The following is an 11,049-nucleotide window of genomic DNA, read 5'->3' on the forward strand; positions in this document are numbered from 1 at the left end:
GTCTTAAGAGGATAATTAGTTATCACAGAAATTGTATGAGACTCGAAGTAGGGACGCAATTTATAGGATGCAGTAACTAGTGCAAGGAAAAGTTTTTCTAGTGATGTGTACCTGGTCTCTGCTAGAAGCAGAGACTTACTGATGTAATATACTGGATGCTGTGATCCTTCTTGCTCTCGTACTAGTACCTCACTGACTGCTGCTTCTGTGACTGACATATACAGGAATAGTGGCTCTCCTGGCTCTGGCTTTGATAGGAGTGGTGAGGTGCTGAGATAATGCTTCAGCTCCTGAAATGCTTTCTCGTAATCACGAGGAATCCTTTCAGAAACCATAAACGAGATGATCAGAGGTCGTGCGGTTACCTCATCAATCAATGGTCGCCTGCAAATTTCGGAATCAAGCAATAGGGTAAAGATGAGTATGCAAGTTAAGAATCAACATGGTAAATATGAGTAAAGAAAGAAATTGATATAGTTGAATGGGGAATGAGTAGCACAAATAATCGCCAATCAAACCAAAAAACAAGAAACAAAAAATACAAAAAAATGGTTACACCAAGTTGAAAACAAATTTGAGAAATCATTATAATACCCTAACACAATCGAAAATGAATTAAAAATTGCACTTAAGTAAATGAATAAACAACGAAAATGAATTTATAAAACAAAAAATCAGTATATAACGGATTCAAACTGAATAATTTAGGAGTAAATACCTGTGAGATGCTAGATTTTTCCGAGCAAACTGCATTGAGGTGTGAGAAGGAAGATATTGACGAGGAGGAGTGGAGTAGGATGATAGAAAGAATTGTTAAGGGTGTGGCTGGGAGTGAATAAAAAATGGAGGCTTGAGATCTAATTGGAAAAAATCTAAGGACAGAGGGAGGGACTTGGGTGGTACTATTCATAGCTATAGTACCACCAAGTCCTCTCTTTTTAAAGTGTAGGGATTAGGGTATCATTGGTTAAACTTGTAGTGCTCTATATAAGAGCCACACCTTGTTTGGAAAAGACAGAATTTGATGAATGAAAAATATTGCTTTGTGCAAAACAAATCGCCTTCCTTCGTGGAGTCATTCTTAATCTCAACCTTCGTGGCTTGATTAAAAAGACGAGTTAAGCTTACCTTTGTGGATGCTTAAGCTTGTTACTATCTTTACAATTTGCTGCGTTTTATTTTATTTATACACAACCAGAAAATCGTCTCACAAAAACAACACAATCTCCTTGGTTTTTCCCCTATTTTATTGCAGAAAAGTTCAGAACTTTGGTTCATATTTGTCTTGATTTTAATCCACTCAATTAGTCATAATCTTGCAGAAAATATGCTCCAAATTTGGTAATCGGAGCCTAGATTACTTAGTTGAGTGGTTTTAAACTCAAAAAAATCGTTACTTTGTTCAAATAACATTCCTGAAATCCTTATTTTGGAAACTTGGTTTCTGAAATCTATTTTCCTTTCTTTACTCGCAACAAAATATATCCTTCATTTTTGTAGAGTAACATCAAGTCAGTAGCTTTACACCTAAAAAGGCCCTTCCTTTCCTTGTTGAAATGGTGTCTTCTTTGTTTACTGATTATGTTCATGAGAAGGGTGATGTTTGCTTCAATCTCGAGCCTCCCCCTGTTTTTGACGATGAAGTGAATGATGGGTGTGAAGTTCATACATCATTAATGAATGACGAAAAAGTCTCATGTGATGTAGATATAGTGAAAGGAACTGTTCTAGAGACCGTTCCACGAATTATTTCTTATGATGTTCATGTTGTTCTCTTGAACCCTATGAATATGCTCTTGAGCCAGAAGTTAGGTAACCTTTTGAGCTTTGATATGGGCTTATCCTTGACCATATTTAATAGCGAAATCATGTTAGGTGCATACAAGAAGGACCAAGAAGATGGTCCTTACATCATCACATGTTCAGAATTTTAAAGTATGCTCTTTTATTGTGCCCTTTATTCTGATTTTGAAATGGACTCTAAGGGAGATAAAATCCATGACATCTTCACCCCGCACTTTCATTAATACATGCTTTTAAGGTTAATAATAAGCTTAGATGGTGGTCTATACTTATTTATTTGGAGGGGTGATGTGTTGAAGCTTAACATGTATAATCTATCCCGTGGATGGTTGTGCTTTATGGATGTAGGATGCTTGGAACTTGCTTATTTAAGGTTTGATGAGTTAGGAATGTTGTTATTAAATCCTAAGTTGTTGGTGCTCTCAAACTTCATGTTGGGTTATGGATTAGAAATGAATCAAGTTAATTTTTCTTGTTTTAATTTTTACATTCTGGTCTTGGGAAGTACTATTGATGCTTCTTATGCTAAATTCTTCACCAAGACTAGTGGTATACTTATGGCAATAATATATGAGTTTAAGGGCAAGTTAGGAGGTGTCTTGATGGATTCTAGAGGTGCTACCTTAATGAATCCCGAAAGGGAAAAGTTTCTGAAATGTCCCACATGAGCGAGTTGTCACTTGGTATTAGTGAAATTATCCAGAGGCGTGAATCAGACCACAGGGTTGAAAACTATAATAAGAAATACTTGAGTTTTCATTTCTTGATGAATAACTCATATTGTGAAGCTTATAATGAGTTTGGAAATATGTTGTTGAACACATTAGCCTTGCAACTGAGTGTGAATGTCAATGACAATAAATTAAGGTCGGATTTTGGGAGCAATAATCTCTACAATGGAAATGATGAGTTCAACCAGAAGAGAAGAGAATGGGTGCAACTGTGGCCCTTGAACATGAGCACCGAGCATGGGTATGAGCATTTGGATATGAGGGCTTTGTATCTTGGTCTGAAAAATGTTCAAAACTACCAAGTAAAGCACCATGTTCTAATATTTGATCCAGGAGGATTCCCTAGCTGGTCACTCCTTAATCATTCAAGTCAAGAGTAATACAGGTACTTGTAGGCTGAACTCTAAAGGCATGGTGCTGAGGTTCTTGCCTTTATTTGGCCAAATTTGAGGTCAAATTCTTTGAACTTGGGGGGTTTGCAGCAGGAGCTAAGAGAATTGGTTTTTATGGTTTTTGATCAAACGGAATTTGAGGCAAATTCTTTTGAAGAATGGGGGTTTGCAACAGGAGTTGATGCATTGCATTTTTGACAAGAGAACAAGCCATGAGATTATCCAAAACAATAGCATTTCCATAACATTCTGGCAGAATTGAGCTGAGTAATGGCTTTGTTCAAATGCTCATATCTTAAGTTTAACTTAACCAAAAATTATGTTCTTTATATGTATAAAATGTTGACAATGTCATATTTCTCATGGACTTGGAATGGTGAAGTTTCACCATGTGGATTTTCCTCAGTAATCCCTCAAAGACTGGCATGATTTCATGTTCCAGTTAAAGCATTTATGGCCTGAACTTACTAACAGTTTAATAACTCAAGATTCAGGCTATGTTCTTGCGTGATTCCAGTTGGAGATTATATTAGGTATATGGTTCACCTTGTGGTTCATCTTGAGTCAAGAGTTATGCCCTCTGAAAACTGCCACTGCTTGCTGAAATGTACAGCACAGGTTTAGTCTGACCTGTCAGTACTAAAATGATCATACCTCTCAAACCAAGCAACACCTTGGCATAATTCCAATTGGAGATGGAAGCTAACTCATTTAACTTCAATTTGGCTATTCATGGGTCTTCCAATTCCACCTGATCAAGAGGTTATGACGTCTGCAAAATGCCCCTGAATGCTGAACTGCACAACTTAGTTCAGGATTGACCTGCTAGCACTCAAAACGTGCATAACTCATAATCCAGGAACCCATTTTATGTGATTCCAATTGGAAATTAAAGACAACGCTTTTATATTTCATTTGGTATATGTGGGGCATGCTATTTCATTTTGAGGAGCAAGTTATGGTCTCTACAAGATGGGTCTGATTTCAACAATGCCATCGATAGTAACATGTGTGCATCAGTAACATTTCTGTCTTCCTCCCCTAAATGGCACGTTTAAATGATGGATATTAGTCCCTAAATAGTCCTAAGTATGTGAACATTATATTGGAGCAAAGCAAGACCTTTTTTGAGTGAGAATATGCACAGGACAACAGTTGGAAAACAAGGTGGTCCAAGGAAAGCGACATCTTGTCCTCATTTCCTTCTTGTCTCCTCTTTACTGGTTTCTACTGCTAAAAGCAGCATTGAGCCACAAAACAAGACAAAGCATAGCTCCTTCTTGTCCAAATAGTAGTACATCAATCTTTTAATGTATTTTGTTCTCTTCCAATATGATAAATTGACCATTGGATTAGAGTAGTTAGAAACCAATGGTTAGATTGTTCTTTTAAGTTTATTAGGGTATCATTGGTTGAACTTGTACCTTGTTTGTAAAGACATAATTTGATGAATGAAAAATATTGCTTTGTGCAAAACAAATCGCCTTCCTTTGTGGAGTCATTCTTCCTTCGTGGAGTAGCCTTAATCTCGACCTTTGTGGCTTGATTAAGAAGACGAGTTAAGCTTACCTTTGTGGATCAGGGTCGGCCCTGTGGGTGTGCAACCTGGGCAGCCGCACATGGCCCAATCCAACATGTCTTGCTACTATAAAAAAAATTAAATAAATTCGGGAATATGCGTTGAGCGGGGAAATAGGTGTGTAGAACAAGTCACTAGATTACGTCAACCAGTCTAATCATTACCCAAAATCTTTCCTATTCTCAAAATCTCAATTTACTCATCTTTTACAAAATCTTTTCCCAAAAAAACCCCTTTTAGTTCCTCAAATATAATCATTCCTAATTAAAATAAAATTCCATAAAAAAATCAACGGAAATTTCCCATGGTACCCCTTAATTTTGTCAAATTTTCCATGGTACCCTCGTTTTTAAGAATCTGTCTATGGTATCCTTGAGGTTCCATTTTTGTGCCCATGGTACCCCCTAATGTAACGGTCGTCAAATGGATGTTAAGTTTTGATAATGTAGCAATAAATTAGTAATTAAAAATTACGGAAATTTCCCGTGGTACCCCTTAATTTTGTCAGATTTCCCATGGTACACCTGCTTTTTATTTTTATTTCATATTTATTAATAATTTTTAATTACTAATTCATTGTCACATCATTAAAATTTAACGGTCATTTAACGACAGTTATATTAGAGGGTACCATGGGCACAAAAATGGAACTTTAAGGGTATCATAGGCAGATTTTTAAAAGCAGGGATACCATGGGAAATCTGATAAAATTAAGGGGTACCATGAGAAATTTCCGAAAAATCAATCAATTTAATCTCAGTATTACAGTAAACTTGCAGACTTAGGCCATGTTCTTTTCGACCTTATTTTCTAATTCTAATCGATTGATTCAGCTCCATTGATTGATTGATTGATTCAGCTCCATTGATTCGATTCGATTCGATTGATTGATTGAGATCGATTGATTGATTGATTCGATTGATTTATTTCAACATTACTATTATTATTTTTATTGATATTCTTATTATTATTTTTATATTAATGTATTTACTATTGTTATTATTATTATTATATTATTTTTATATTTATTATATTACTATTATATTTATTAATAATTAATTCGTATTGTTTATATTATTATATTTATATTTAATACATTTATTTTTATTATTATTATTATTATTATTATATTATATTTATTATTTTATTAATATATTTATTATTATTAATATTATTCATAACATATTTATTATTATTATTATATTTAATATTATTATATTAATAAGTTATTATTTATTATTTATTATTTTATTAATATACTCATTATTAATATTATTATTATATTATTTATTTTTTAGTTATTATTATTAATATATTATATTATTATTAATAATGTTATCATTTATATTACTAATATTTTATTATTATTACTTTATTTATTATTATATTATTAAATTAATAATTTATTTTTTATATATCTTATTAGATTATTATTATTATATTATATTAATATATTATTATTATTATTAAATAATATTATAATAATATTTATTATTATTATTATTATTATTATAATTAATAATATAATCTTTTTATTATTAGTTGATTCGGATCGATCGTTGATTTGATTGATTCGATTCGATTGATTCAGCTCCATTAAGTTTGATTTGATTCATTGCTCCATTAAGTTCAGATTCGATTGATTGAGACAATTTCAGTCCAAAAGAACAGGGTCTTATTTTCGCTTAGGAGGTAATTTTGTCGTTTTTATTTTTATTTTAATCTTTAAAATTATTTTATTGTTGAATTATTGAATTATTTAATTGTATGATTACAATTTTGTTTGTGATTTAATTTGTTTTGATCAAAATCATCATTTTCTAGTACTTGATCAAGATTAATAGATTATGTTTTTCTTTGTTTGTACGGGAAAGATTGAAAGCGCTTGGAGAGTTGCAGTGTTGACGATTAATTGGGATTAAGCTTGAATTCTTTGTGACAAGTCAAAATAATTAGGTGTTTTCTTACCATCTCATTAATCTAATTAATTGCTTTGTTATTAAAATTTCTTCCAAAACTAGAAAATATGACTCCGGTTATGAAAAATGTAAGAAAAAGAAAAAAATTGAAGAGTTAACTAGATCACAAAAGGGTGCACTTGATAAATTTATAATAAAAGATGTTAATGCTGATAATGGTGGGAATTTGAATGAAAATGATGATAATGTCCCTAGTAATGTACCACTTGATAAGCCAATTGATAGAAATGCCAGTAACAGCAACCGTGATACAAATTTTGAAATTAATGTGGATGACATTGATCATATTGTACATGATGAGACTGTAGAAAATGATGATAATGCCATTAATCATGCTGCAAATGTTAAGAATGTTGGTTTTGATACTTCTAAATGTGATATGTATGATCCTAGAAATTGGGATAAATTAGATGCTAAAACAATAAACGATTTAGAAGTTAAGGGTCCAAAGAGGAATTTGAGTATTGAGAATGGGCCTAATGATAAATTAAATAGACACTTCTCATCAAAATTTTATACAAGAATTCTACCAAATTGCGAAAAATGTGATAGAGAATGGCTTGTTTACTCTAAAGATCTTGATAAAGTGTTTTGTTTTTGTTGCAAGTTGTTTAGAAAATGGCAAGGATGAGGTGAATTAGTAAGTGGAGGATTTAATAATTGGGGTCACTTTGGTGAAAGACTTAAACAACATGAAATGAGTGCAGAACATGTAAATAGTATGACGAGTTGGTATGAATTACGTTCTAGACTAGGTAATAATAAAGCAATTGATGGAGTAGCTCAAAAACATTCACAAAAAGAAAAAGAATACTGGAAGAATGTTCTAATAAGAGTTATTTCAATTGTAAAATTCCTTGGAAAACGTAATCTAGCTTTCCGTGGTTCTAATGAGAAATTGTATGAAACTAGTAATGGGAACTTTTTGGGTCTAGTTTAGATGTTAAGTGAGTTTGATCCTGTTATCCAAGAGCATGTGAGTCGTATAACAAGCAAAGATACTCAATATCACTATCTCGGTCATAGAATCCAAAATGAGTTGATAAATTTGTTGGCTTCTAACATAAAATCTGTAATTATCAAGAAAATTAAACAAGCCAAGTACTTTTCTGTTATCCTTGATTGTATACCTGACATTGGTCATAACGAGCAAATGTACATGATATTGCAATATGTGGATAATTCTTTGGATGATTTTATAGTTGAAGAATATTTTTTTGGATTTTTACATGTAAATGATACTACTAGTTTAGGATTATTTGATGCCTTACAAAATGAGTTGAAATCGCTTGATCTTGATATTGATAACATTAGATGCCAAGGTTATGATAATGGTTCTAACATGAAAGGAAAACACCAAGGAGTACAAAAACGATTATTAGATTTAAATCCAAGAGCTTTTTATACACCTTGTACGTGATTGTCATAGTTTAAATTTGGCATTGTGTGATATAGCAAATACATGTGTTAAGGCCACAGACTTCTTTGGAATCATACAACGGATTTATACATTATTTGCTCATTCTACAAAGAGGTGGCAGATTTTAAAGGAGGTTTGACTTCTAAACCATTGTCGGCCACACGTTGGGAAAGTCGTATTGATAGTGTAAAAGCAATAAGAATTCAAATGATGGAAATTAGAGAAGCTTTGCTTGAAGTTGGAGAAGCGGATAATGATTGTAAGATTAGAAGTGAGCTAAATCTCTAGCAATGAATGAACTTGGTAATTTTGAGTTTATGGTGTCAATAGTTATTTGGTATGAAATATTATATTTTATTAATGAGGTTAGTAAACATTTGCAAAGAAAAGATATGCTCATTGATGTTGCTATTCAACAAGTGAACGCATTAATTTCAACTTTTGATAAGTATAGAGAAAATGGTTTTTCTAAAGCTCTCGACACTACCAGACAAATAGCTAATGATATGAATATTGATCCTTGTTTTCCTAAAAGACGTGAAATCCGAAGGAAAAAACAGTTTGATGAGAGCTCAGATGATTCATCGCGAATATCCGAGGAAGAATCGTTTAGGATTAATTATTTTTTGTATCTTATTGATCAAGCAATATCTTCACTCAAAAAAAGGTTTGAACAATACAAAGAATATGAAAATATATTCGGGTTTATGTTCTCCACTGACAAGTTGTGCTCTGTCGATGATTCAATGTTAGAGTCTTGTTGTATTAACCTTGAGAATGCACTTAGAAGTAAAGATGAGTCTGATGTTGATGGTCATTCATTTTATTTGGATCTGCAATTTTTTAAAGAGTTCATTCCTAAGGAAAAGATGGGTCCTCTTGAGATAATTAAATTGATGAAAAAAGTTGGTGACTGTTTTCTTAATGCAATGACAGCTTACAGGATTTTGTTGACGATTCTGGTCATTGTCCCATCTGCTGAACGAAGCTTTTCAAAGCTCAAGTTGCTGAAATCGTATTTGCGCTCTACAATGTCTCGAGATCGACTAAATGGATTAGCGATGATAACTATCGAGAATAATCTTTTGGAAAAATTTAATTACGAAGAACTAATTGAGGACTTTGCTTCATCGAGTACAAAAAGAGCCTTAATTTTTAAGTGAAGTTTTCTAATGGTTAATTGACTTTATTATTAAGATATTTTGTATGAACTATTGGAAGCACTTTTTGTGAAGTGAACTTATATAATGGTGAACAACTGGAAATAATTTTTGTATGTAACATGTTATATTTTCTTATTGTAATATTTGGGGCCCCAAGTTGGAAGCTCGCACAAAGCCCCCGATAGCTCCGGGACGACCCTATTGTGGATGCTTAAACTTATTACTATCTTTACAATTTGCCGTGTTTTATTTTGTTTATACACAACCAAAAAATCATCTCACAAAAACAACACAATCTCCTTGGTTTTTCCTCTATTTTATTGCAGAAAAGTTCAGAACTTTGGTTCATATTTGTCTTGATTTTAATGCACTTAATTAGTCATAATCTTGCAGAAAATATGCTCCATAGTCTGTGCTTGGGTCAGTGCGATGTTCAAGGCAGACATGTTTGTGACAGGGGCATAATTTTTCTGTTGTTTTATGCGTGACAGATTTAGCGTACTACTAGCTTTCGTGGTAATGCTTCGCGTTAATTTCAGGTTTCGCCTCAGTAGCAACTCCTTTATTATTAAGTGGTCGGACGATAACCATAAGAGCCTTGCAGGTAAATCGTTTCCTCCACCTTTCCTTCTTTTACAGGCTCCTTGCTTGTCTTTTAGATCTTGAACAATTTCTAGGGCTTAAATTTACGTTTTACGCTTAATTGCTCCGGAGTTATATAGGTATTGACATTTCTGACGATGGGCATAGACCTTTAGATTGTGGGTTAATACATCACTTATTGATGGTGTTATTAGAATTGTTTGTATTATGCCACTGATTTAATCATTGCTTTCAAGCCTTTGTTTATGGCATTACTTAGTGTTTGTGTTAATATTTGGGGTTTTACGGAGCTTGTAGTTATTCATCTACAACCCTTAGAAGTGGTCGTGGCGCTATTAGCTAGATTCACTAAAGGTTCTCGTGATATCCGCATGCAGCGCCCCTGATGCGACACATGCATTAGCAACTTTACGGATCATATTTTGCTGCTAAAAAATGTTTATCCCTCTGTACAGGGTTTCTCGGCTACTTGCATTAAATTTTACTTTGTATCCCGCTCCCTCTTATTCTCCTCGGCGTTATCACCGTGCCCACGTGAATTAATGCACTAATTTACTATTGATTGTCGCAATCGCAGTCCCTCGCTCCTTGTCGTTGTCGGTCTTCTATATTAGTACAACCCCTACCTTATTTTGTTTTGTTTCGCTTTTATTGATTAATTGCTATGAAACTGATATCATCTCAACTATTTCAATTGAATTGCGGTTTTGGTTTCTATTGAAATGAAACTGATCAATTTGTGATTTAGGGTTTCTACGAAAATTTGGACCATTGTGTCTTAAGTTCGAATTTTAGGTTCAAAGGAAACTGATATTATAACTAAAGAAGTATGAAAGCGTCAATGGGATAGCTATATTGTGTGAAACACTAGTGAAACTCCATATGAATCATTCCAGGTTGGAAATGTTAGGGAGTACAAATTTAATAGTCTTGTATATGATTTTGGTGGGTCTTGAGATACCTGATTCATCATTACCTTACCACTTGTAATAATTTTCGGCAGATATAAGTTCCTGTGTTCGTGGTCTCTTAAGTCAAAATGGCATTCATCTATCATAATTTGTATATGAAGAATTGCAGGTATGTATCCATAAGTGTGTTTAATTTCCCCTAATTTAACGACTTTGCCTAGTATTGTAGTTATATGTTTGGATCCGTTTCACACTATCTTTGTGTAAAACCACCTTACACGAGGCTAATCACACTATTTTGTCGTAATTTTTTTTTAACTGATACATAACTCTATGTCTATTACAGAAACCTCAAACCATATCTCATTGTTGGAGTTCTTATAATATTGATGAATACTTAGATGGTGTTCACTGCTATTATAATCTTAATGTTCCTAGAAATGTTCTTAAGCACCAATCATGAGTGTA

The 11,049-nt window shown here is 33.0% G+C and overlaps 1 protein-coding gene across 1 annotated transcript; it reads left to right on the forward strand.

The window, feature by feature from the left end:
* Nucleotides 1-8,194: 8,194 nt before the first annotated feature.
* Nucleotides 8,195-10,056, forward strand: LOC141634894 (uncharacterized). The gene is made up of 3 exons (XM_074446689.1): nt 8,195-9,038; nt 9,607-9,671; nt 9,865-10,056. The coding sequence occupies exons 1-3, from the start codon at nt 8,195-8,197 to the stop codon at nt 10,054-10,056; spliced, it is 1,101 nt and encodes a 366-aa protein (XP_074302790.1).
* The last annotated feature ends 993 nt before the right edge of the window (nt 10,057-11,049 follow it).

The sequence above is a fragment of the Silene latifolia genome, chromosome 2 (assembly GCF_048544455.1).
Source record: "Silene latifolia isolate original U9 population chromosome 2, ASM4854445v1, whole genome shotgun sequence".
NCBI classification, from domain to species: Eukaryota; Viridiplantae; Streptophyta; class Magnoliopsida; order Caryophyllales; family Caryophyllaceae; genus Silene; species Silene latifolia.

What these genes read in the sequence shown, in the direction of transcription:
- LOC141634894 (XM_074446689.1), top strand. Translation starts at nt 8,195, where the DNA reads ATGAATGAACTTGGTAATTTTGAGTTTATGGTGTCAATAGTTATTTGG. An exon ending in TGAGGACTTTGCTTCATCGA is followed by an intron (nt 9,039 to 9,606) that starts GTACAAAAAGAG and finishes CGTTAATTTCAG; the next exon opens with GTTTCGCCTCAGTAGCAACT. An exon ending in TAACCATAAGAGCCTTGCAG is followed by an intron (nt 9,672 to 9,864) that starts GTAAATCGTTTC and finishes TGGTGTTATTAG; the next exon opens with AATTGTTTGTATTATGCCAC.